General features: G+C 43.3%; 1 protein-coding gene across 9 annotated transcripts in view; it reads right to left on the reverse strand.

The window, feature by feature from the left end:
• SCUBE1 (signal peptide, CUB domain and EGF like domain containing 1) overlaps positions 1 to 27,676 on the reverse strand; it is a 293,422-nt gene that overhangs the window by 31,586 nt on the left and 234,160 nt on the right. For 5 of the 9 annotated variants that reach the window (XM_054037745.1, XM_054037809.1, XM_054037772.1 and 2 more), the window contains 7 exons: positions 21,150 to 21,272; positions 16,215 to 16,334; positions 14,232 to 14,324; positions 12,183 to 12,299; positions 8,817 to 8,975; positions 5,756 to 5,959; positions 4,472 to 4,633 (listed from right to left, as the gene is read on the reverse strand). In XM_054037745.1, coding sequence (XP_053893720.1) covers positions 4,472 to 4,633; positions 5,756 to 5,959; positions 8,817 to 8,975; positions 12,183 to 12,299; positions 14,232 to 14,324; positions 16,215 to 16,334; positions 21,150 to 21,272 — 978 coding nt within the window. The remainder of the gene's footprint in view (positions 1 to 4,471; positions 4,634 to 5,755; positions 5,960 to 8,816; positions 8,976 to 12,182; positions 12,300 to 14,231; positions 14,325 to 16,214; positions 16,335 to 21,149; positions 21,273 to 27,676) is intronic. The other 4 variants (XM_054037763.1, XM_054037800.1, XM_054037754.1 and 1 more) reach the window with 1 other exon arrangement.

Genomic DNA, 27,676 nt, shown 5'->3' on the forward strand with positions numbered 1-27,676 from the left:
TGTGAGGAAAATAGAAAGGAGCATAAACTCTGGCAAATGAAGTGTAAAGGTATAATTAGGAAGCCCAAAAAGAATTTGAAGAACAGCTAGCCAAAGACTCAAAAAGTAATAGCAATTTTTTTTAAGTAATCAGAAGCAGGAAGCCTGCTAAACAACTAGTGGGGCCACTGGACGATCGAGATGCTAAAGGAGTACTCAAGGACGATAAGGCCATTGTGGAGAAACTAAATGAATTCTTTGCATCGGTCTTCCTGGCTGAGGATGTGAGGGAGATTCCCAAACCTGAGCCATTCTTTTTAGGTGACAAGTCTGAGGAACTGTCCCAGATTGAGGTGTCATTAGAGGAGGTTTTGGAACAAATTGATAAACTAAACATTAATAAGTCACCAGGACCAGATGGTATTCACCCAAGAGTTCTGAAGGAACTCAAATGTGAAATTGCATAACTACTAACTGTAGTTTGTAACCTATCATTTAAATCAGCTTCTGTACCAAATGACTGGAGGATAGCTAATATGATGCCAATTTTTTAAAAAAGGGCTCCAAAGGTGATCCCGGCAGTTAGAGGCTGGTAAGCCTGACTTCAGTACTGACTTGAAATGCTACCATGTTAATACTACATGATGACTGCGAATCATGTTAAATTGTATAGTGATTTTGTGATGTTGGCAAATACATAATAGGGACAAGATATGTCCTACAATAAAAAACCTCAGAACATTGAATTGTTGCAATATTGATTACTGACTCTGCCTTTGTTAGCTTTTTTTGAAATGACACTACTGTCTCCTAATTTAGCTTCCCATGAAAATACCTAAACTGGTTGAAACTATAGTAAAGAATAAAATTGTCAGACACATAGATGAACATAATTTGTTGGGGAAGAGTCAACATGGTTTTTGTAAAGGGAAATCATGCCTCATCAATCTACTAGAATTCTTTGAGGGGGGCCAACAAGCATGTGGACAAGGGGGATCCAGTGGATATAGTGTACTTAGATTTTCAGAAAGCCTTTGACAAGGTCCCTCACCAAAGGTTCTTAAGCAAAGTAAGCTGTCATGGGATAAGAGGGAAGGTCCTCTCATGGATTGGTAACTGGTTAAAAGATAGGAAACAAAGGGTAGGAATAAATGGTTGGTTTTCAGAATGGACAGAAGTAAATAGTGGTGTTCCCCAAGGGTCTGTACTGGGACCAGTCCTATTCAACATATTCATAAATAATCTGGAAAAAGGAGTAAACAGTGAGGTGGCAAAATTTGCAGATGATACAAAACTACTCAAAATAGTTAAGTCCCAAGCAGACTGTGAAGAGCTACAAAAGGATCTCACAAAACTGGGTGACTGGGCAACAAAATGGCAGATGAAATTCAATGTTGATAAATGCAAAGTAATGCACATTGGAAAACATAATCCCAACTTTACATATAAAATGATGGGGTCTAAATTAGCTTTTACCACTCAAGAAAGAGATCTTGGAGTCATTGTGGATAGTTCTCTGAAAACATCCACTCAGTGTGCAGCAGCAGACAAAAAAACTGAACAGAATGTTGGGAATCATTAAGAAAGGGATAGATAATAAGACAGAAAATATCATATTGCCTTTATATAAATCCATGGTATGCCCACATCTTGACTACTGCGTGCCGATGTGATCGCCCCATCTCAAAAAAGATATATTGGAATTGGAAAAGGTTCAGAAAAGGGCAACAAAAATGATTAGGGGTATGGAATGGCTGCCATATGAAGAGAGATTAATAAAACTGGGACTTTTCAGCTAGGAAAAGAGATGACCAAGGAGAGATATAATAGAGGTCTATAAAATCATGACTGGTGTGGAGAAAGTAAATAAGGATGTGTTATTTACTCCTTATCATAACACAAGAACTAGGGGTCACCCAAATGAAATTAGTAGGTAGCAGGTTTAAAACAAACAAAAGGAAGTATTTTTTTCACACAGTGCACAGCCAACCTGTGGAACTCCTTGCCAGAGAATGTTGTGAAGGCCAAGATTATAACAGGGTTCAAAAAAGAACTAGATAAGTTCATGGAGGACAGGTCCATCAATGACTATAAACCAGCATGGGCAGGGATGGTGTCCCTAGCCTCTGTTTGCCAGAAGCTGGGAATGGGCGACAGGAGATGGATTGCTTGATGATTACCTGTTCTGTTCATTCCTCCTGGGGCACTTGGAATTCACCACTGTCGAAAAACAGGATACTGGGCTAGATGGACCTTTGGTCTGACCCACTATGGCAATTGTTCTTATGTTCTAATGTTCTTATGTACATCGTGCTCATCAGTAACGAAATAAGGTAGAGAAAATGGTTTACATTTGTCTTTGAAAACACTATAATATTTAAAGCTCTTTACAAACGTTAGCCAATTAAACTTCTCAACATCCTTTGAAAGAGGTGAATGTGATCACTCCCAGTTTTACAGATGGGGGAATCTCAGCTAGGGATGTTGTTACTTGCCAAAGATCACAGAGAAGAACAAACAGGATTAGAACTCATCAGTTCTTCACGCTGAGTGCAGTGCACAGATCACTGCAGTGTGTATATCTCTGGGATATGATTGCTGTTGATGACACAGAGGAGCCATAGGTTCAGACTTCACCCCCTAAAGGATTTCATCAGTATTATCATGCTGTTTACTTATCCCAGCCCAATGTAACCTATCCCTTTGGCTCATAATGTACCATGTCAATGGGCCCTGAGAAGGGAAGATATTGCCAGAGTTGCATGCCTGACCAGAAGCAAAGTGCTCTGTTTGGTCTGCTCATTTGCCTACTACTCCCAAAATGCAGTTCCAGATCACTTCTACTTGATAGCAATGCTCATGTCTGAACAACTGAAACAAACTAAAAGATTTTTTGGTATTTCGTTAAAGTGGATAGAGTTCTTTTCTGTTAGCTTTCCAAGGCAGAATTGTGGAAGGCTTTCCCCACTTTTAGCCTCCACACTTTGCTTGTTATTGGATCCAGGGCTGGCTTTAGGAAGTGCGGGGCCCAATTCGACGGGGCCCCGGCAGGGATGACTCACCCAGCGGTGCTCCGGGTCTTCGCTCCGGGTCTTCAGCAGCACTGAAGGACCCGCTGCCGAAAACCCGGTAGGGAACCGCCCGGTGAGCACATCCCTCCCCCCATCCGACCCCCACCTATGTCCTGCCCCCGACAGCCTCCCTCAGAAACCGCAACCCATCAACACCTGCTCCTTGTCCCCTGACCACTCCTTCCCAAGATCCCCCACCCTAACTGCCCCCCAGGACCCCACCCGGACAGAGTCGGGGCCAGAGTCATGCTGCCCAGCCAGAGTCAGGGCCGGAGCCGTGCCGGAGCCGTGCCACGGGGCTGGAGCCGCTTGGCCGGGGCCAGAGGGAGCCGCCGGGCTGGGGCCGGGCCAGACTGGGCTGTGCCGCACCTCCCTGGAGCCCTTCTCGTGCCCCCCCCACCCCAGCTTACCTGCTGCTGCTTGTTTCCAGGCTTCCCGCATGAACATCTGATTCACGGGAAGCAGGGGAGGGGGAGGAGAAGGGGGGCAGAGCATTCAGGGGAGGAGGGGGAGGTGAGCTGGGGCCGGGGGTGGGGCGGACAGCTGCCGGAGCTTGGGAACCGGCTCCAGCTCACCACTGGGCGCGGGGCCCGATTCAGGGGAATCGGGGGAATTGGCCTAAAGCCGGCCCTGATTGGATCGCACCTACTCCTTTTGTAATCAAACTTAGGGTTACCATTCGTCTGGATTCCCCCGGACATGTCCGGCTTTTTAAGCTAAAAATAGCGTCCGGGGGGAATTTGTAAATGTCCAGACTTCCCCCCCATGCAGAGCACGCGCGGCTAACAGTGCTGCCGGCCGGATGGTGTCACTTACATGGGGCTTCGACACTCAGCCAGAGAGCGCTCCTCCTCCTCCCCCCTGCCGCAGAAATCACTCCCTCCCTCCCTCCCTCCCTCCCTGCATCGCAGATCGGCTCCGGCAGTCTGGAGCTCCTCCCCCACTGCTGCCCAGCGGCTCAGGCAGTTCCTGAGCAAGTTCACCGAGACATTAGGTGAAGAAAGGCCAACAACAAGGGGGCCAGGGGGTCGGAGAAGGGGCAGGGAGGTTTTGGATGGGAAGGTCAAGAGACGGGGGGGTCGGGAGTTCGGGGGGGGCTTTCTGGGGGTGTGGATAAGGTTTTGGGCAGTCAGGGTACAGGTAGGTGGTAGGGTCCTGGGGGGTATTTGGGGGGGGGTCTTAGGAGGGGGCAGTTAGGGGACAAGGAACAGGGAGGTTTAGGTAGGGGGTGGGGTTCTAGAGGGCAGTTAGGAGCAGGGGTCCCAGGAGGGGGCAGTCAGGGGACAAGGACCGGGGGGAGGGTTGGGGGTTCTGAGGGGGGGAAGTGGGAGGGGCAGGGCTAGGGCAGGACAGGGTCGGGGCTCCTCCCGTCCTCTTTTTTGCTTGCTGGATTATGATAACCCTAATCAAACTAAACTTGCCTCCACATTCTGACACATTACGCGCGCCTGCTATTCCCTGTCCGTCGTTACTTGGGCAAGGTTCACAAGTAAGTTGACCTTCTGTGTCTTGGTATGTTCCCGGTGAGCAAGGAAGGCACTGATTATGTTCTCCACTATAATAGGTTCCCATGCTGCAGGTAACTGAGGAAAGAAAAGCAGAATCTACTTAAGGACCTTCATTTTGATAATGTAGCTTTGCCTTCATATCAAACATTTATAGAAGATGGAACTCTTTGATTCACCCCACCATTACCAATGACACTTTGCAGATTTTGGGCCAATGGAACTAGGTCAATCAATGGAAGAACTAGGTCAATTTACAACAGCTGAATATCCATCTTGTATTGTTTAAACCATTAAATATTTTACTGCATTTAAACATTTATCAGACATATGTTTCCAAAAGAGTTAACTCAGTTTTAAACATTTATGTTGTATTTAAAGCAAAATGCTCTTTCATAATGGATGGAGAATTAAGTGAATTTTTCATTTATAGTAGATACATGTAAGTGGTCGTTTTATGGGAGTTGTAGATACAAGATCTACACTCTGAGGGCATGATCAGTTGACATAACAATATCAAGGATTTCTCCAAAGGCAATGCATCCCATCTCATATTGTATACTTCCTGACAGTGACATGGTTTAACTAGCAACCATTCTAAACACATACATTCATCCAAATTTTCCTACTGAAAAAGGATATTTCCTTAAACATTTTATAGCATTAGGTCTATGGGGTAAAGCTTAAGGGTTGCTAGACTATAATAGCTAAAATTTTCAACCCAGCCTCTAAATTGCAGTGTGTGTGTTTGTGTGTGTGTGTGAACCAGGTAATCAGACATCTATCAAATCCACATTTGCAAATTCTATTCTTTTTGAATGTAAACAACTGGCTGTGTAAAATTTCACTGAAAAATATATAGGTGGGGTTTGAAAATTTGACCCAAAGTAACTATAGTGGTGTGGTTAGCAGGAAAAAAAAAGTTTTATTATTGGTGAATTAGGAACATAGTGCTGAGAACTAGAGTAAAAGGGTTAGCACAAGCATCTGGCTAAAGTCTGGCAACTTGGAAAACAGTTAAACCAGAATATCCTTTTCCCACATAGAATTAGACCAGGCTAACCTGTTTTTGGTTTCTTTAGATTATCTAAGTATCTAACAAATTTACTATATGGCTTACTGTTGACCAGTTAATTTTAAGGGGTTTTTATTTTTGGGTGCTGATGGTCAGAATGTAACTCCAATTTTTCTGGGACTTACCACATTTTCCATCCTGCAGCACTTGCCCTGTACTGCATGCTTCATGTCCTTCAGTAGCCTTAGCTGGCTTATGAGCCACTTCGTACTCTGTCCCAGAAAACTGAATGTAAAATTGCTGTTTGTTAATAGATTTTCTCAATGTTTTGATTGCAGTTTGCAGCTTCTGCTCCATCCTTTTCCGCACACAGTCAAGGTTACAGGTGTCTAGGTGGGAAATAAGAAGAAAACTAGAAGCAATTGAGATTCATGTTTAAGCAGAGTTGCTTAGTAAAAAATTCTCAACCAGCAAAATTCTCAGGTACTTCGTCCACTTTTCTTTATGTAGCAAGTGGCAAAGAAATTGTATTTCTTTTTTTAAATGCTAGCATTGGCTGGCTGACTGGCTGGGTTGGCTTTAGGCCATCTGAAAGGGACAGTCAAGCACTCTGTGCTCTTGCAAACTAAACTTTCCAATCCATAACTGCACATAGAGCTCTGATCTTGTCTCAGTCCCAGCATAAAAAGCTTCAAGGTTGGTTCTATTGACCGTCTATAGACAGGGATATAGTAAACACATCACATCAACTGGCAGAGCTAAGCTGGCATCAAGTGAGCATACCTTGCACCAGGCCTGCACAACATGAGGCCCGGGGGCTGCATGTGGCCCGCGTGGGCTCACTTTGCGGCCCGCGTGGGTTGAGTAGATGGACTCACTGTGTGGCCCGTGGAGGGGGGTGAGTAGATGGGTTCACTGTGCGGTCTGTGGGGGGCGTGAGTAGGCAAGCAGTGGGTGGGGGGGCGGAGGGGGCTGAGTAGGCGAGCGGGCGGGCAGTGGCGGGGAATGAGTAGGCGAGCCGGGTGGGTGGAGGGCTGAGGAGGCAAGTGGGCGGGCAGTGGCGGGGGGGCAGGTGAGCCGGTGGCGGGGGAGGGAGGGCTGAGGAGGTGAGGGAGCAGGCAGTGGCGGAGGGTGAGTAAGCGAGCCAGGGGAGGGGGGCTGAGGAGGCCAGTGGTGAGTTGGTGGCTGACCTGTTCTACTGATCTGGTCTGGCTCCCATCCCAGGGCCGGCTCCAGGCACCAGCAAAACAAGCAGGTGCTTGGGCGGCACATTTCTAGGTGCGGCATTCTGGCGCCAGCTATCATAGGTGCCGACTCCGGGGCATGGGGAAAAAGTGCCCTCGCCACCCCAGCTCGCCTCCACTCTGCTTCCGCCTGCTCCGCTGAGCGCACCGCCGCCGCTCTGCTTCTCCCCCCTCCCTCCCAGGCTTGCTGCGCGTGAAACAGCTGTTTCGCGCAGCAAGGCTGGGAGGGAGGAGAAGCCAAGCGGCGGGGCGCTCGGGGGAGGTGGCGGAGGTGAGCTGGAGTGTTACTTCCTGCGCCCCCCCACCCTAGCTCACCTCCGTTCCGCCTGCTCCCCTGAACGTGCCGCCGCTCCGCTTCTCCCCCCTCCCTCCCAGGCTTGCCACGTGCAAAACCGCTATTTCGCACAGCAAGGCTGGGAGGGAGGAGAAGCCGAGCAGCAGGCGCTCGGGGGAGGCGGTGGTGGTGGAGCGGAGGTGAGCTGGACCGGGGAGCGGTTCCTCTACCCCCCTGTTACTTCCTGCTCCCCCTCACCCTAGCTCACCTCTGCTCCATCTGCTCCACCTGCTCCCCTGAACACGCCGCTGCTCCACTTCTCCGCCCTCCCTCGCCTGAGAGGGAGGGGGGAGAAGTGGAGCGGTGGCGCGCCTGGGGGAGCAGGAGGAGTGGAGGTGAGCTAGGGTGGGAGGTCACGGGGGGCCCGCAGGAAGCAATGGGGGGGGGGGAAATGCGGCATGCCGGGGGAGGAGGCGGTGCTGGGGATTTGGGGAAGGGGTTTGGAAGGGTGGGGTTGGGGTGGGGCTGGGGGCAGAGGGGCACGAAAAAGAAAGGGGAGGCGGCCAAAATTTTTTTTGCTTGGGGCAGCAAAAATCCTAGTGCTGGCCATGCCCTCTCCAAGGGTTGCAGCTGTCCGGAGGTGCCTGCCTTCCACACCTTCCTCATTCACACCTCATTCATTCAACAGGGCAATTAATTACGAAGTGGGGGGAAGATCTTATTCTACTTCTAGCAAAAAGACATTTTTCTTTTACCTTAAATTATACTACCTTAGGGGCCCGCTATAACATATTACCAAGGTTCAATACTGCTGTTTCGGTGGGGCGGTGCTGGGGAAGGAGGGTTTGTTTCCGTGGGGCGGGCGGTGCTGGGGTGGGGGGAGGGAGTTGGTGGTGCTCTGGGGCTTACGGCCCTCAGCTGTTTTCTTTGGAGTAATACGGCCCTCGCCGCTTTACGAGTTGTGCAGGCCTGCCCTGCACTGTTATGGGTTGTGGCAGTGACTATTGCTATGTGGATTCCTGGAGGTATTAGTAATTGTCCTCCACAGTGTATTTCCAAGGGTTTAATCCAGTTCACTTCTAAAAGACTCAATTTGGAAATGTTATTCCATAGTTTAATAACACTCTTGAATATTGAAATATTTATGATAGTCAGTATAAATTTCGATTTGATTTTATATCCTAATGCTACCCCCCGGAGAGCCCTAAACAATTCTGCCCCATCCTGAATCTTCTCCACATGCCAAAATGTAGGTATGTTGAAATGCATGATAAAACATGTTTGATTTTCAGACTGGCGTTCAGCAATCTATCTTCTAGGAGATGTCTTTGTGGCCGATGGTGTGAGACATCCCTTAAAAGGAAGCAGCAATGAGTCAATCCTGTATCAATGAATGTATCTCTTATTAGTAGAGATGAGTCCAAATCAAATCCCAGGATCTAAATACCTCTGAATTCTGTAGAAGTTTGGCTCCAGATCTGATCTTTTGGCCCATCTGCAGCTATTAGCTGAATTTCATGCTGCATCCTAGTCATCCTGACAGCAGAACTTCCACTGAAGTCAATGGAAATTCTGAGTGGGGATGGGCTGTTCCATTATGGTTTGGGAAATGTGCTTTGTAGACGGGCCTGGTGAAACAGCAGTAGAGAGATACTGGCAATCGTCGACCACAATGAGGCACTGCTATATGATTTCCCCACAGAACTCCAGAAAAGATCTTCCACACACCTGAGACTTCCTCAGACTTCATCTCCACTTCGAATTCGGCAGTGATATGGGACACTTCTTTCGATGGTGACTTGCGGCCCCGACGTTTTTTCTTGGAGGAATCACACTTGAGGTTCACAAAGGTCACCTGGCAGTTGTCTGTACAAGGGAATTGACCTCCTTTGCATAACAGAAGTGACATGGAAGAGAAATCAAGTAGCAAAGTAGCAAGTGATAAGCTGGTGTGTGATATTTCAGCTGGGTTAACATTAATGCTCTGGCAGATTTTGTAACATTCCACATGCATTGTTAGACATACCCTTATTTGTGCAATTTTTGCTTTTTGTAAGTGAGGGCAGGAAAAGAAGCCCATACAGCACAGACATAGAATGGCAATGCTTAGCTGTGTGTTGATACTGTTTGTGTCTTTAATAAGATAATAAATATTTTCCACATACTATGTCTAAGGATATGGAAGCTCTTTTCAAACATTAGATAAAAGTCAATGTTTTACGCTTTGTTTATTGATGATTAAATTAAGTCAGAGTGTTCACTTGCATAATGTCACATTACAAGAGAGAGGCAGAGCAAAGACCAAATTTAGAAGTATGGCTTCACACTTGTGTTCTAGCCACTAGGCAACATTTATATTGTGATAACCATTAGGCAACAACGTTTTTCAAAATTCCTTTGAGTGGAAGGCTATAAAACATATTTCAGAAGGTTGTAAGTTAGGTGTATATGGCCTAGGAAAATTGAAAAGGCTATTTAAAAACACAAAGCTATTGAGGAGGAAGGGAGTGATCTCAGTTAGGAGACAACTAGATAAGCATTCATGTGCCCATACAGAGATTTCAGGGATATCCACCTAGCTTTTAATAACGGAGGGTACGTCTTCACTATGAAGCTAAACTGGTGCTGCTGCAATTGATACAGCAGCATCGATTTAGTGGGTCTGGTGAAGACGTGCTAAATCGATGAGAGAGCGCTCTCCTGTCGATTTCTGAACTCCACCTTCCCAAGAAGAGTAAGACAAGTTGGTAGAAGAGCATCTCCCATCGACACTGCGCGGTGTAGACACCGCGGTAAGTGGATCTAGCTTCGTCGACTTCAGTTATGTTATTCATGTAACTGAAGTAACATAGCTTAGATCGATTTACAGTGATAGTGTAGACAAGGCCTCAGTGCCACAGTGGCCTTTCCAGTGCTGTAGTGCACAACTCTAAAAGTATTTCGTTTTGGGTATGGCGTTATATTATATAATCTTATTGTGTAATCATACAATTGGTAGCATTCATTCAAGTCAGATGACATTACAGATACAAGGCAAATAGCTAGCAAAGTATAAAGCAAATACAGCCAAGAAAATACACTTACAATATGGACTGAAAAAGAATTTCTGTGACTTTCAAAATGGTTTTGATAGCCAAATGTTATAGAAAGAAAACAACCATGATGACAAGATAGCACTTTAAGCAATAGGATAATTATTTTACTGCTGCTTTGAAAATTAGAGAGAGGAGAATAGTTACATTGTAAGTTAAGATAAATGATGAAATTAAATGAAAAACAATCTTCAAATCCTATTATAATATTCTATTGTTTCTATTTAGTGTTCATGTATGATTTTTTTAAGATAAGGAAATTCCCAGACAAATCTATGTTAATAGGGAATTAAGATTCAGAGTAAATATCAGTAATTTAGAGTAAAATACATTACTGGGATGTTGCAATTATACCCAAACTAAACATTATAAACCCAGGAAATTCAGAATTAACATATTTGGACTTCTTTTAAATTTAACAGTATGGTATGGAAATGTACAATTAGGGCACCCAAACAACCTTAACTCTGCCCTGCAGTGACACCAAGAGGAAAAAAGAAAAGAAAAAAACCTAACATATCTTTAAAAATAATTTGCCATAAACTATTCAGGGAGATCTACAAAAAACTCAAGCCAGAAGCCTGTAATTGATGTGCAGGTAAAGTCCCAGGTCTATCTATGCAAAAGCATTCCAGACTAGGACCTCAATTGATAGGAGTGGAAGGATATCTAGTTTGCGTAAGGCAAATGCCTCTGTTTTGACTTCACTTGACATCTCAGAGATATGCCATGGTATATGTAATTAAAAATGGTTAGATTTTTATCACTTAAAACCTCTCTTTTCTGTTCAACTTTGAAAGGGATGCTCAGGATGAACCTTTTCTGTGTTCCTAATAATCCTAGATTATTAAAGTGGAAACAAATAGTTTTCACAATCTACTTTCCATTTCACTGTTTATGTTGTTTATTTGCTTTTTGTCCTTCACTCTATTTGGGCACTCAGTCTAGAATGGTCAATCTCACTTTTGTATTTAGTCAGCTTCTCTTTCTTGATCCTATAAACACAATCAGATAACAATCCCACTCTACTGAGGCTGCAGTTACTAGAGGGGAATGTTTAAATTAAAAGAAAGAAAAACTTTAATTAAAGAATTCATGAAAACATGTATACTCATATCAAGATTTGTAAAAATCAAATGCTGGGACTTCATAAAAATTAGAAATTATGTCTAACTCACTCCACTTTCTTGATCTTTTTTGTAATACCATAGCCTAACGTTCCAGTATAAGGGAAGCAAACTGAAGACTGCATGGTAGATTACAGTGATTCTCAAACTTTTGTACTGGTGACCCCTTTCACATAGCAAGCCTCTGAGTGCGAACCCCGCCTTATAAGTTAAAAACACTTTTTAATATATTTAACACCATTATAAATGCTGGATGCAAAGCGGGGTCTGGGATGTAGTCTGACAGCTCACGACCCCCCATGTAATAACCTCGCAACCCCCTGAGGGGTCCTGACCCCCAGTTTGAGAATCCCTGGTATATTAGATTTAGATTATAAGATTTCCTGCGCAGCTGCTGTCTCTTCTGTTTAGGTACAGCCCCCAGCACAATGAGACCCCAATCCTAGCATAATAAAATTAAATTAGTTATAATAATATGTCTTGCTATCATAAATTTTCTTTTAGAAATCTAATTCTAGGAAACAAAAACAAATTTAGCTGACATGGTGTCATTCCACTTCCCCTTGGCCAGTAGCTACCCATCTCATGGGAATTCTACCACTGACGATGCTAGAAATTTAGCAAGACCACCTGACTTCATGAGATTTCTGCCATTGGGGGCCAATACCTGGCAAAAACAACTCTACGTTTTCAGCACTGTCAAATCTAAAACCTAGCCCAAATTCAGTTTGAATCTGAATCCTGGCCTGAACCTAATTAAGCTCCAAAACTGTAAACCATGACTTTCTCCATCTGCACAATAATCACAAGTTATCAAAACAAACTAAAAGAGCCATTGCTGACTCTCTGCTCACGTGTTATGAGAAATGACATACCTATAATAGCTTGCTTCCCAACGTCTTTAATCTTTTCTTTGCTGCGAGGCCGTAAATGGCACTTTGCATCTTTAATTTTAAAGCGAGCTTTCTGCTTGATCGGTGGGGCTAATGAATCTGTTGAAATAAAATTAAAAGTTGTAATTCTTAATGTAGTCTTAAAGGGCCCTGGCACCTATTTTTGAAACGAAGCTGTAGTCTCCTTGTAACATAAAGGAGAGACAGGACTCGATGAATCGATAACTCTTTATTTACCTTGCGTACATTCTATATGTGACTCTTGAATTAATTTCCGTAAGGCTACTTTCCCCACAAACAGATAAGAATAGTCTCAGGTCCACAGACTCTCATCAGCCAATGAGAGTTTGTTCAGTGAGTGTGATTATATCCTGATATTCAGCGTGTGGGCAGAGATCTGAAGAAACCAACGGAACTGGCATTCTTCCTTGTGAGCTTGCCTGTGCAGTCTTGGTGGTGTTTGGCTGCATTAATAAAATCAATTGCTGTAATTTTTCTAACTCTAGTTCTGGCTGCCCAAATCACTAAGGATTTGATTCCGATCTCATTACTCTAATGTAAAATTAATTAAACGGAGTTACACTGTTGACAGTTGAAAACTGTCCCTTGCCTGTATGGCAAAAAGAACTGCCTTTAACTACTTTACTGCAGTTTATGGCTCGCAAGCTCTATTCTCCCTCTTACAATCAAAACAAGTCTTTCAGCAGCAACTGCTGATGTTAAGTTTGCAGGACTCTGCCAAAGTTGCTACACAACTCAGGATTGACTGGAAAATGTAACCGCTGCTTGCCTTTCTAGCAAAGATAACTGCCTTTGAACCACCTAATTGTAGCTGACAAGCCTCCTTCCCAGTCAGCACAGACTTCTTCTGATGAGAGCACTAACAGACAACACATTTCAAACCGACACTAAGTCTCACACATGCTCAGCAGTGCGCCACCTGCTTTTCCTGTAGCATCACTTGTGCAGCTTATTGGTTATCTACTTTAAATGTCCAATTTACATTTTAAAGGGATATCAGGCTTACCCACCTCCCCTCTGACAGGCAGCTGAGTTTCATTGTTCTGCTTATCCACACCCCACCATCAACTAAGCTCATACCCTAACACCTCCCAATATACATTACGTATATATAAAATATTTATTTATAAAACTGGAAAATACAACCAGAAGATTAATCAACTCTCCATTCAAGGAAAATCGGCCGTGAAATATCTAGAGTCCTGAAAACTTAACACCAGCAGATGCTTATAGTTAGTTGTCCAATGCTTCCCATTCTAATGTCCTGTTTTCAGTCGCTTACAACTTAGCTGAACTTTAAACACTGGGGCTGAAGTTTTCGATGTGGGATGTCTGCTTCAGGGTGGCTTATTTTAAAAAGTTTTAGCAAAAATAGTTCAGCCATTTTGGAGGACAAGATTAGGGAAAAATATAATGTTTGCCCGTGTTAAACAAAATTCGTACAGCCATTTTGTTGAGAAGCTCTGGCACCTCCATGCTCTGGAGCTAGGTTTTAAAATTTAGTGTGAGGGTGGGGGGAAACCCTGGTGTCAAGAGTGTGTCTTTTATTCCCTTGTGAAAATTTGCCCAAATTTGGCCACGTTACAAAATGAAGTTTGCACATGCTCAGTTAGAGACCTGTTAGAATTTGGCAACTAAATTCTCAAAAATTCCATCCTCACTGAACATGGTCCAGCCCCTCAAAACTCCTATATGTCGACTGGACTGTACATGTGCCATACCCCCGCACCAGCTGAACATATTCCTGCCCAGATTCACTGGAAACAATAGTATGTGATCATGTAGCTAAAGATGGGAATCCTAATGAATATTCATAAGGGAGCCTTAGGGCTTGCACAAACAACCTTAATTCGGGCATTTCCTAACTTCTGAGTGCTCAACTTTCAACCCTAACATTCTTTTAAAATACTTTTTTTGGATGCTATTTATATATTAGATATCTATCAATATCTATTTATATTTAGATATATCAAAACACATGTGCACACACGCAAATTGTGTAGTACATACCTGCACAACTGGGAAGTGTTGTGTTGCGTTTCTGTTGGGCTTTGCCTTGCTGGACTGGAACTCCACAGCTCAGTGTGTAACTATTCTCTGAATCTGAACAGAAATGAAAAAAGTGGATGCAGAGTGAGGCATATACAAACAATCCTTTCTGACACATTCCTCTCAATCTTCACTGATCAGCACAAACACACAATTTTTGAGTAATCACATCAGTTATCTACTTTGTGTGTCTAATTAACATTTGGAAGGGTTGAATGGACACAGGCTTGGGTTTGCCAAAGTCTACTTGTTTCCAGTTGTTGACTACAGGGCCAGCTCTAGGCACCAGCAAACCAACCATGTGCTTGGGGCGGCACAACTCTATAGAGGCGGCATGGCGGCATTCCCGGGGCGGCACTTCACTCTCGGAGGTTTTCTTCTTTTTTTTTTTTTGCTTAAAGCGGCAAAAATACTAGAGCCGTCCTGGTTGACTACAAACTTTATGTTCTTCCATCACTAGAATTCCACATCTTATACACAAGGGGGGATGCTAACCATGAATTATTTAAGGGCAATGATCAGCAAATACTTTATTGTGTTTGTACCACACAGTCAATGGGCTTTGATAATCTCACTTAATTCACAAATACATTACATGCTTTACTGAGTAATTCTAATTTCAGCATTTTGACGGAATTTTTAAAAGAAAAATATAAAACACCTAGGGCCATAATAGGGCTTACTCACTGCATGGTCAAAATTGTGCATTTGTGTGTGCAAATTAGGTACAGAGTTTCACTTATCTCTGCTAGACTGATAATAAAACTAGAATCTCTGCACAGCATTTAACAGCACCAAAAGCAAATACAAAAGGACCATATTGTATATAAATCTCCGAAGGGGAGAGAGAAGATATAGAAACAGTTAATATTAAATAAAAAAAAAAATAAAAAAAACTAAGTAGAGAACAGGAACATGTAGTAAGTGATACAGCAAAAAAGGATGAGGTAACTGGCAGTGCATGTATAATTGAGACCCAGACAGACTAGTTTTGTAATAGTTGATTCTAGCGTCATAGTTAATGTAGCAAATAACACAGTTGAGGATTGGTTTGTTGCCATGCAGTTTATTTTCAGTCTCAAGTGTAGGAAGTCTTCTGCCACAAAACTAGATCTGATAGAGAATGTCCATTTGTTATGTGTGTCTTAGGATAAAGTTAAAATGAGGTAATTGCTCTGTTCAGCTCATCCCATTGCTCTGCCAAGTCCCTGTGTGAGCGATGAAGTTCTTTGTGTTGTGGCCGTGGAGCTGAAGTTGTTCATTATGACTTGCAATACCCTAATTAGTCTGGAACCTGCCTGAGGCCTCCTTTATCTCCATGCCGTATTGCCACTGTTGGGCTGCTGGCAGGGTATGTGCATGAGGGCCCCTTTCTTTGGAATTCACTCCCCACCCTTGTCCAACTACCCAACTAGGCTGACTTGCAGGATATAATGTACAGTCCATCTTTCTAAGCAGATATTTGGGGAGGGCTGAGGTGGCTCTATTGCTATAGTGAAGAGCTGGCTGGAATTAGCTGAAATTAATGATTTCATTTCTTCAAGTTTCTGGAATTTGCTGAATTGATACTTTAATTTAGTCAAGTTTCTCTTTAGCATTGTATCCTAGATAACGCATTAGTCCTTCACAGCCTTTCACTGTTTTTTAGTACGTCTTTTATTGTTTTCTCAAATGTCACCTATTTTTAATTACGTAGGGCCCAACCCTGCAATGAGAGATGGGGGTGATTAGCAAGTCACAGGATCAGGCCCTTATAGTGTGCTGTAACAGTGTTTAATGAGCATTTGCACATGTACTTTAATCTACAAGTAATGTCCCCCCCCCAGTATTTGTTCATAATAAAAACTTAATGAAAGCGTTATGAATACAATTAAAAAAAACCACAAACAAAACAAGGTCACCTTATGTACAGACGTCGATATGAAAATGCAACATTGTACCCACCTGGAACAAACAGGGTATTGGAAGGGCATGACAAAAAGCAGCTCTCTAGTCCTCCTGATTTACTACAGACAAGTTGCGCTTTAGGAGCTGGTTTGGCATTTGGGAGGCATTTCACCATCTCTGAGGAAGAAGAAATAAAAAAATCAACCTGGGCAGCCTGGCAGCCATGACAAGATGCGCCCTGACAACAGTGAACCACAGTATTACTAGCAGAGAAAAGGCATGAACAATAATCCATGTCCAAGCATCCCTAAGCTTTGTGTATGTTGGGGGGAGAATATCTGGCATTTGAACTTGGATCTGGACTTAAAGTTTGCACCTGGCTCATATCTTTATAATAAGCTGAGCCCAAAATCTGCATCAGAAAAGCCCCCAATACTGGAATGCTCTAAATCCAGATCTAGATTTTGAAGCTCGGGTGCACTGCTAGTTATTAGAGAAATTCAGTGCAAAATCTAGTCTCAGAAGTTGGCGGTAATAGTAGTCATATGAGATCCCTTGCCTTTTTTTCAGTAATATTACCCTATTTATGGTGTACCATGGGACCCACTGCAGCAACAAACACGGGAGTCACTCTCACTAAAACTTGTTTATTGACATTCTTGACAGAGTAGTGTTTCCCATTTCCCATCTCCAGCACTCACTGACTATGCTCCCAGCACCTCTTTCTTTTTAATTCCTGCTCCACCCTCAACTTCCTCATCTTGGAATAGAAAACTTCCAAAGAGAGCTGAGATGCTTCAGGAAGTGCTAGGGATGAGTCAAGCCAGGGGTATTCTTCCCTCTGAACCAATGCCCAAGCACAATGCTTTGAAGAGACACTGCTACAGAAGGGGACATCTTTCAGATGACACCCAATAGAAGTTCTGACCACTTTGTATCAGTGTGTAAGTACTCCTGGCATGTGCCTTTAGAGAAGTGTAACTCTTGTATCCTGGAAGCATGCCAATAAATTCCTACCTAAATCCCCTTCCCCCCACACACAGTTTCTTTACAGGAGAAAGGCAGAGTCTTCTGTAGCATTTAGTTTAATAAGTGCTAATTAAAGTTTGATTTGGATAAGGTATTCCTCATTTCCCATCCTGAACTATTATGCAATTTTACTGTGAGCTGTTGAACAATTTCTGGGATTCAGTGCAGAAGTGACTGCATGTCAGTAATGGATTAAGTGATCCCAATCAAGGATTTACATTGAAATTCCTTGAGATGCAAGGAACTATTTTAAACAGAAATCATTATTATTAACATAAATTACTGTTATGTGCATTTCTCAGCTGTAGCCACTAGGTGGCATCAGTATCCACACCAATGCTATGATACCTAAACACTTTTCTTTTGCTCTTTTATAACTTTCTTTTTTATATTTTGTTTGAACTAAGGAGTTGAAGGGTTGTTAGGCCCTTCTTCAAGCAGATACTAAAGGGTAAATTGGGTTTTCAAAACTACATCAAGTTTCTGTATGGCTAATCCTGCTTAAAACCTATACAAAATCAGCGGAGACATACATGGGTATGTGTACACTGCCATCAGAGGGATGTTTGTGGCATGGGTTGTCATACCCATACTAACATGGCTAAAAATAGCAGCAAAGATACAGCAGCACCAATTCTGATGCAGGCTAGCAATGTATGTACCCACAGGATCCCTGGTGGGATTGCACCACTAGCTCTGAAGCCCATGCTGCTGCATCTTCACAACTATTTCAACCGTGCTACCTAGAATAAAGTTAGCACAGGTATGTCAACCCGTATCAATGTAGCACTTGGCAGTGTAGACATACCCTATGTCTCTGAGGCCACTTTCTCCTGATAGTTTCCTGACACACCTCATTAGACGGTTCTTGCTTTATAAGATCCCATTGGCGGAACCCTGCTTTCCTTCCTGCTGGGCTCCAACACCGCAACTATACTGCTTTGTATACAGCAGTGATTGGGAGTTTAGAACTGCAGCATCAAAACCCAATGGAATGACAGCCATGCCAGTCTGGGATCCACCCGTGATAGTCTGCCAGGTTCAAAAGTTTGGGTGGAACTAAGCAGGGCCCAGATAAAATAGACCAATTAAAATAGATTAGTTGAACAATCTTGGCTGGCTTGTGCTGAGTAAAATGGGAGCACGGATTAGAGCAAGGGTACTGGGACAGAGTCCGGATATCTACATTATATTCCTGGCTTCCCTGATCTATTGTATTAATGTGCAGGGCCGCCCAGAGGATTCAGGGGACCTGAGGTCTTTGGCGGCGGGGCTCCTTCCGCTCTGGGTCTTCAGGGCACTTCGGCGGTGGGTCCCGGAGCGAGTGAAGGACCCACTGCCGAATTGCCACCAAAGACCCAGAGCAGAAGAAGCCCTCGCCGCCGAAGACCTGGAGCGGAAGAAGCTCTGGGTCTTCAGCAGTGGGTCCTTCACTCCCTCCGGGTGTGTTCGGCAGCACTGAAGGACCTGCTGCCGAAGACCCACCGAAAACTCTCGTGGGGACCCCTGAAAACTCTTGTGGGGGCCCCAGTGGGGCCCGGGACCTGGGGAAAATTGCCCCACTTGCCCCCCTCTGGGTGGCCCTGTAAATGTGTGCAAGTCCCTTCAACCTCTCTTGATTTCTGAATCTGGAATAAGGGAATAATCATACTTATCTCTCTCACAGGACTGTTTTGATGCTTAATTGAGTAAAGTTTGTAAAACACTGAGATCTTTGGACTGAGACGATTACTGTATAGAAGTACAAACTGTTACTATTGAGCAAAAGAGGATTCTGTAGATTGAATGTTCATGAGTTACTTAGCATTCACTATCATTAGATCTTCTCATCCTCCGTCTCCTGATACTCATATATTCTCATGTTGTAACAGTAGTTTATAACATAGTTTTCTCCAGACTATGCTGGTAAAAAACAAGATCAGCAGAAAGACTATGTTCATTGTAATCCTTGTTGGAAATATAGGGGAGAAATCTTTGTCCGTCAAATAATAATGGACAACATCAGTCAAGAAGGATATTTTATTTTCAGTCTTCCAACAAGGTATTACAATGAATGAAGAAAAATGTATGACTATGAAAATACTCTTAACAGAGCCTTTTATTATGGGATCAACTTTTTTTAATAGAATGAGGGGGCATACAATGCAATACGTTATTAGTGTAATTATATACTAGATCTCAAAAGATTATCATTCCTGTTGTTAGTTTATGGCTCATTTCTGAGGACTAGTTTGTACACTGGCAGGGCGACAATCTAGATGGTCTAGAAAGAATTTTCCATCTCTAGTTCCTATAACAATACTTAGCTCATATATAGCACTTTTCTTCCATAGATCAGAAAGAACTTTACAAAGAAAAGTGGGGAAATTGAGGCACAGAATGGCACAGTGACTTGGCTGTGATCACAGAGAAAGCCAGGGACAGAGAAAGCCAGGGGCAGAGCTGGAAACAGAACACAATCCCCTCATTTCCAGCCCAGTGTTTTATCCACTTCACCAAACTGCCTTCCCTATATAGATGGGTAGATTCTATTAAGTAAACTTCCTTATCTATTGTTCTATCTGGCTATCAATACATGCTTGGCAATTACATTAATTCCTAGCAGTTTTAAATCTAAACACAGGTTTAGGTTAAATGATTTCTAAAATGTCAGCACCATCATTTAAAAAAATATAATTCATATGAAATTGGCAGAAGTGGGCAGATGACGTCTGTTTTGTATGATAGGGAAATATTGTGGAATGTCAACATGACTTCACTTTGTTATTCTTCAACATTTTTATTAGCTATCCATCTCTGTGCCTTTTCCTTAGGCATTTCCTGTCTTACAAGGCAGTTGAGTCACTGTACTTGAAGCATGGTGGCATTTCATGCATCAGCTATTGAACTCATATTACGCTTTATTTTAGCCAAAAGGCCAAGGAGCAGTCAGACAGGAAGAATCTCTGTTTTCAGAGGTTTCTAGGCTGGCCTTAAAGATCCACTCTGGAATGGAAGTGGGAAGACAAGATCTAAGTGCAGGAGTGATGTTTGGCCATATCCTGCAAACATGAATGCATGGGAGTAGTCTCGTAGGGAGATTACTCAGATAAAGTTACACACAGGCCTAAGTATTTGTAGTTGTGCCTTGTTGTGTATGTAAATTCTTCTCCTCACAAAGTCTGCTCTGTTATTTGAAATAATAATAAAAAGTATAACAAAAGGCCCCAAAGGCCAGGCCAGTGTCTCTATGGTTTGTGCCCTCAGGCATTCACGGTCAACCTTTTCTTGGAGAGACTTCCCCTGGGGACAAGAGGAAGTTCAGGCTATGCGTCCATTCCATCATTGACCTTTGCCAATTAATGCTTATTAGTGTTAGCGGTGGTTGCCATTTTTATGATGTGGACAAGTCCTTTAGAAACTGATAGGACACCGTCAATTGATATCACACCACAGAGCCTTAAATAAAAACAACCTTGAGGGTTACAATGTGCTGCTGTTTTAAACTCATGGCAGACCCTGTGGTCCTCACTAGGCCAGAACACTGACTAGAGTAAGTGGGTGTTTTGCCTGAATGAGGAGTGCAGGATCAGGCCCCAAACACAGCTATCAGAAGGTGCTCAGGTAAAAAGAATTTTACCATTGTTAATGATAGGTTAACCTAACGCCACACCCACCCACTTCAGAAATATGTAAATCAAATGAAAATATGTTTCAGAGATAGTGCCAGAAAACATCGTCCCAGCACAGTAGCTTCTGCTGTGTTTAAAATTAGACCCATAATGCTGCAAAGCACAAGAAAAAGAGGTGGATGTGGCTGTAATAGAAGTTTACCATGGAGTACCTGACTACACACACTGAGTGTCACAGACTCCAATGTGGTCCATCAAAAATAGGTTTCTATTTCTGACCTTTCCAAGTTACTGTACCAAGTGGAAAAATAGGTATGACGCAATCACATGGAAGTAAAAGTTACTCACTTACCAACACAGTCCTTTTTATTCCAGTGTAGCTTCTTTCCAGGTGGACAGACGCATTCATAGCTCCCCATTGTATTAATGCACCCATAGTCGCAGCTACCGTTGTTGATGCTACATTCATCAACATCTGAAAATATATTTCGACAGGTCAATATAGTATTATACACTATGTAATACACACACATAGATTGTGTACTAAAAACATACTGTGCATAAGCCCATACATCTCTATTATACATGTCATATAGAGAATTCATATAATAATGATATATAAATATGTATAATGCAGACTGCAAAACATTTTAATGCACAGAATATCTGAGTATCCTTATACAGACACTCACACAGTCCCTAATCCTGCAAAGACTTATGCACGTGCTTAAATTTACTTACTATAACTGGCCACACTAAAATTCATGGAATTACTCACAATACATAAAGCAGATGTGTAACTCACTGCAGGATTGGAACCATAATACATATTGTACTATACTGACAACTTCAAAGCAGTACGTCTCTGTGAGATTTAATCATTTTGACTTATCAGAAAGATACATTATTCATAATGTAAGTTGTATAATAGAGAGGAACAGAACATATGTTTTAAAAGATGGATTATGATTAAGGGAGAAAATACATATTTGATGGGAATGGGTATATTAAGCATAATTTGTTTAGTCTACTACTCAGATGGAACTAATGAAAAGAAGGAGTCTTGTTATAGCCAGGCAAAGCAATTACCAAAAATGTGTCAACTGATATTCCAGTTAAAGGCTTTAAACTTTAGAAAGATTTGTTCGGAATTAAGCATTACTTGTTTAATTTACTCAATCAGCATTTATGTAAGATTTCATTTATATCCTGGAATAATACACAGTAAAAATATTCAGTGCTGTTACAGTCATTGCCTGCGTGAGCTTGAAAAGAGACCCAGCTTTGAAATTAATTCAGGGATCATAACTTACGGTTGTTCCTAGACAGAAAAGTAAGTTTGGTTTTGGCCAGTATAAACCCATTATTCTGCAGACATAAGGTAGTTAACAGTATGTTCAGTGCTGTGTTGCCTACTCTCCTGATTTTATTGCGAGTCTTGTGCTATCAGGTGTTTTTCTTCAAGCCCCAGATGTTGGAATCAAGAGACTGCATGAAAATCTTAGCTTTCATATTTTTTAAAGAGTAAAGTTTCTAACTTTCATGGTTGTAAAGAAAAGCTGGGAAATATGAAGCAACTATACCGTAGAGGCTCAGAAAAAAAACAACCCATGTCTGGATGAAAGATCAGGAGATTTTTCTAAATTAATAATTTCATGATTTTGTAGGGCCTGATTTAAGTTTTTTGAATGTTTGGGGTTGGCAATACTAAAAAGTGAAATGCCAGCTCCCTGGCTCCCTCCCTGCCTGGAAGGCTCTTGTCAGTTTCACTTTTTGCCAGTAAAACTGAGAAAAGCTTTTTTGGAGGGCCATGGAGGCTGAACACCCTGACTCTCTGCTTCTTCCCAGCTTCAGGAGCTGGAGGAGCAGAGAGATCTGGAGTGATCTGACTCACCCACGAGGCACTGGCTCTCTGCCTTTCTGGCCCTGGAACGGGGGGAAGGGGTGGATGAGGGGCTAGGGACCCCAGTTCTCTGCATCTCCAGACTGGAACAGGAAGGTTCTTGTCAATTTCACAAAGGAATTTGACAAGATCCTTTCAGGCCAGAAGCTGGGAAGTTGAAAAATTCTGTTTTGGTTCTCCTGAAGTGGAATTTCTCTCAAAACCCTTCTAATGAAAAATTCAGGACGAATATTTTTCAAAAACATGTTTTTTTTTTTTTGTTTTTTTTTTTTGGTAAGAAAGGATTTTTATTTTCTGGACAGCTCTAAAAAAGATGCCTGGTTTCAAAGGTGCTGCATACTTGTAGCTTTTGTGGACTTCTATAGGCCTACTTGCATGAGTAACTACATATTTTGAGGAGGGTTTGCACAGTCAGGCACTGTCAGACTAAGGGCTATGAAAAATATATACTTTAAGGACAGATGGCCTTTACTGTAACATATGCTTGTAGCAGAGCTCCAGTGAGAGCAATAAGGGTTGTACATGCAGCAAGAAGGGAGGAGGGATAGCTCAGTGGTTTGAGCATTGGCCTGCTAAACCCAGGGTTGTGAGTTCTCTCATTGAGGGGGCCATTTAGGGAACTGGGGTAAAAATCTGTCTGGGGATTGGCCCTGCTTTGAGCAGGGGGGTGGACTAGATGACCTCCTGAGGTCCTTTCCAACCCTAATATTCTATGCTATGGCCCATAATACAGGCACTCCCTTTCATTATTAGATACTACTAAAGAGAGAGAGAGAGAGAGAGAAAATAAGACTGAACTAATTTGGAACAAATAGAATCCTGCCAATTCCCTGCCTTAGATAATACAAATTAAAAAGTTTATTAAGAACCAAACTTAAATTAAACCTTTTTGAGGGTTCTGAAATACTTCCCCCCCCGTTGTCTGAACTTTGATTTCTGCTCTGTGCCACATGGACGATACCCACCACCATGATTTACTTATTCTATCATAAACATCCTTCTCCAGGAACAGATTAAAACTAATGACATAGGTCTGAGCTGCAAAGGTCAGCTTCAGATCTGAGCTTCTGGTTCTGCCCATTATGGAAATAAGGCCAGCCATGATATTTGGATCTGAATTCAGTCTTGCCCAAAGTTTATGGGTATTTGGATCTAGGTTTGGGTCATGACCCATCTCTTATTAAAAAACAAATGGGGCCTCTTTCATCCAAAACTTTGGAGTCTCCAAAAAATAAGCATCTCCCCTTGACTCCCTAACTGGCATAGATCCTCACAGCCCTCAAATCTGATCTTGCTTCTACAAGTCCTCTCAAGTGGACTCTTCTTCCCAGTTCCTCCACCCAGATGAACTCTTTGTACTTCTCTCACCCAGTTCCTGGATATTTTTGCGGTCTCATTAATTCACTGCATGCACATGCTTTCTCCTCCTAGAGAAGTAGGACATGGATATCATAAGTGGAGGTCTCCCTTTAACCCCCCAAAAACTGGGGAATTCAGAATTCGGACAAAAACAATGGGTCAAATTCTGCCTCAGTTACTCCTGTATATATCAGCTTCAAACTGAGTTGTATGATCATTTAATCAACATCAGAATTTAACCCAATATCTTTGGTTTGCCCCATTATCCCTTAGCACTGACAGACCTTGCTAGTAATATGTGGGGGAAAATCTTACATACAGTATTCATATACATCAGAATGGTGAACTCTTAGAGCCAGATTCTGCTCTCAGTAACTCCACTGAACTAAATGCACTTATTCTGGTTTTACGCTGATCAGCATGTGACTGAGAACAGAATCTGGCTCTGAACACTTTGCTTTTGTGGGTTTAAAATTAGACCTTTAAGATTATCTGAATATACTTTTGTTTATAGCTTAATACACATTTTACTCAGATTATACTTCGCATAAATTCAGGGTACTCTGGCAAAAACACCAAACTCTACTTTTACCAAACAAAACTTATTAGTTTTAAAGTAAAAAGAATAAATGGAAAATTCCTTTTGAACCTCAGTCTTTTCTAACTTTAATTTAGATTTAAGGCTGTAGGATGGAACGAATGGACTCTCATATATTGTGTTTACACTGTATTTTTATAATGCTGATGTGATTAGTTAAAAGCATTGTTCAGACTACATACACTTAACATGTTCCACAAGAAAAACTATTGTTTTCCTTTGACCAGTATTTTTAAATGTTCAGGTAGGAGACCACAGAAATGCCTCAGAGACTATGTCTGTGTTGCAATTAAAAACCCACAGCTGGCTTGTGCCAGCCGACTTGGGCTCACGGGGCTTGGGCTGCGGGGCTGTTTAATTGCAGCGTAGACTTCTGGGCTTGGGCAGGAGCCCAGCTCTAGGACCCTGTGAAGTGGGAGGGTCCCAGAGCTCAGGCTCCAGCCGAAGCTGGAAAATCTACACTGCAATTAAACAGCCCCGCAGCCTGAGACCCATGAGCCCAAGTCGGCTGGCACAAGTCAGCTGCGGGTGTCTAATTGCAGTGTAGACATACCCTCAGAGGGATAGCCAGTGTCGTGGCAAAAGGTTGTGTACTGTGATACAGCTGCTGCGCAGTGGACTTAAATTCAATAGTGGGCATGACATTCTCCGTTCCTGACCATGCTGAGGTTGTGCCTATAGCGAAGTTTATACAGTACATGCGATGTGAGGAAAAATGGCCACACGGCTATGCTGTCAAAACACCTTGTCACATGATTTGCCAAACACCACTAGATATTCCATACCCTGATCCGAATTACCAGCAGTTATGTATTAGGTGTGAGAGATAGGTGTGTTTCATTAAGCATGGGACTGGGAAAGAGTACACCTGATTTCTAGTCCTGACTCAACAAACCTTTAGCATGTCACACAAGCTATATGCCTCAGTTTCCCCATTTATAAAATGGGGATTCTAACTGGAAGAGTAAAAGTAGCAAAGAGTCCTGTGGCACCTTATAGACTAACAGACGTATAGGAGTATGAGCTTTCGTGGGTGAATACCCACTTCTTCGGATGCAGCATCCGAAGAAGTGGGTATTCACCCACGAAAGCTCATGCTCCAATACGTCTATTAGTCTATAAGGTGCCACAGGACTCTTTGCTGCTTTTACAGATCCAGACTAACACGGCTACCCCTCTGATACTTAACTGGAAGAGGAGGATTAAGTAGATAATGTACATAAAATGCTTTGAATGTGGACAATATTTTCTAAGTGCTATGCATTAATAGCTGGGGGCAAAGGGCCAGATTTAAATTAACCAACTAATTAAGACTATATTGAAGGTAGGCTGATATAAATGATGTGTTTTTATTTATTTAAAAACAACAGAACTATTATATGTAATTATGTAGGTAAGAATACCATCCCTCTTCTATACCTTTGTATGTTGCTTGTCAGCTGAGGTCCTGATCCTGCAAATACATGCATGATTCCCATCACAGGTTAAGAAAGGTTAAAGGCCAGTGAGTCATAGTTATTACATCTGTGCTGCAATTAATTAGTTGCTTTTCAGCCAACAAGGGCAGGACTAAGACAGGTCAGGTGACACTTGGGCCTTATAAAAGGCAGAGAGAGTTCACAGGGATGAGAAAGGCTCCTGTGAAGGGTCTAGAACTAGCGCTGCAGGAGTCCAGAAGTTCAGGAAGACTCATTCTGAGGGAGCCAGTGCTCAATACTGGAGCAGGGGAGAAGACTCAACAGTAAGCCCAGAAAGGGGAGTGGGAACAGAATGCAGAAGAAGGGCTGATCTGCAGGGACTTTGGATGTTAGGTAGACTTTTATGTTACACAGAACTAGATGCTTCTCAGCTGGAGGGCTGTGTCATCCACAAAGTCAAATGGTCTTCAGGGGCTGGCTAGGGTGAGGGCCCCTGCCTGAAGAAGCTCCAATGATAGAGGACACTGACAGCAGTGAACATAATTGCTTACGGCAACTTTACCATTGTGGAAGCTATCTGACATGTTGTTATAGCTATGCTGGTCCCAGGATATTAGAGAGACAACGCACAGGCGTAGTTTGCCTGCTATATTTCAGGGGGAGGGGGGCAAAGTGCGCATGCACACTCACGCACACATGTGTATGCTGAAGGCAGTTCCCTTGGCTCATTGGTTCTCTCTCCCCGCCTGCAGGGGGGAACAGACCGGCTTAACAGGGGAGCCTGAGCTGCTGCTGGTGGCCACTGCGGCACCGGCTCTGCAGTGATGTCACTGCTCTGGTGCTGCTGCAGCTGCCTCCCTGCTGGGGCTGTGGATGTTGCTACTGCCGAGAGAGGATGCCACATGCAGGGCTCCTGCTTCCCTCTGCCCATTCCCGTAGCCCCTTTCTTTCCCATCCCATCCCCCTTCCTGTCCCCACTGTCCCCTGACCCATCCCACTGTCTACCCCTTTTCCCCCAGCCCTTATATTGCGCCGCCCTCCCCCCCCCCGGCAGGCACTCACCGTTGTACAGGAAACAGGCAGGCACTAGGACTCAGGAGGTGGTGTCCAGCTGCCGAGGCAGCATCCCGGAGCGCAGGGGAAAAGCTGCCCCATCCTGCTCCCCGCGAGCCAAAACATGCTGGGGCAGGGGGAGAGGTGCAGCGTGGGAATGATAGAGCCCCCCCTCCCAGGCAGGCTGAACAAAGCAAGCCCTGAAGGGCAGCTTGGTGCTCACAGAAATGGGGCAGGGAAAATGGCACATGACCCCCGTGACACACCCCCACACCTTGCCTCTGTGTGTGGGGGCAATATCCCCCCACATCCCCACCAAACTGGGCCCATGGAGACAAGGTGGGTGAGGTAATATTTTTTACTGGACTAATTTCGGTTGTGAAAGAGACAAGCTTTCAAGCTACACAGAGAAGACTTGAAGAAGAGCTCTGTGTAAACTCTAAAGCAGGGGTCGGCAACCTTTCAGAAGTGATGTGCCGAGTCTTCATTTATTCACTTTAATTTAAGGTTTCGCATGCCAGTAATACAGTTTAATGTTTTTAGAAGGT

This window comes from Malaclemys terrapin, chromosome 1 (genome assembly GCF_027887155.1).
Source record: "Malaclemys terrapin pileata isolate rMalTer1 chromosome 1, rMalTer1.hap1, whole genome shotgun sequence".
NCBI lineage: Eukaryota > Metazoa > Chordata > Testudines > Emydidae > Malaclemys > Malaclemys terrapin.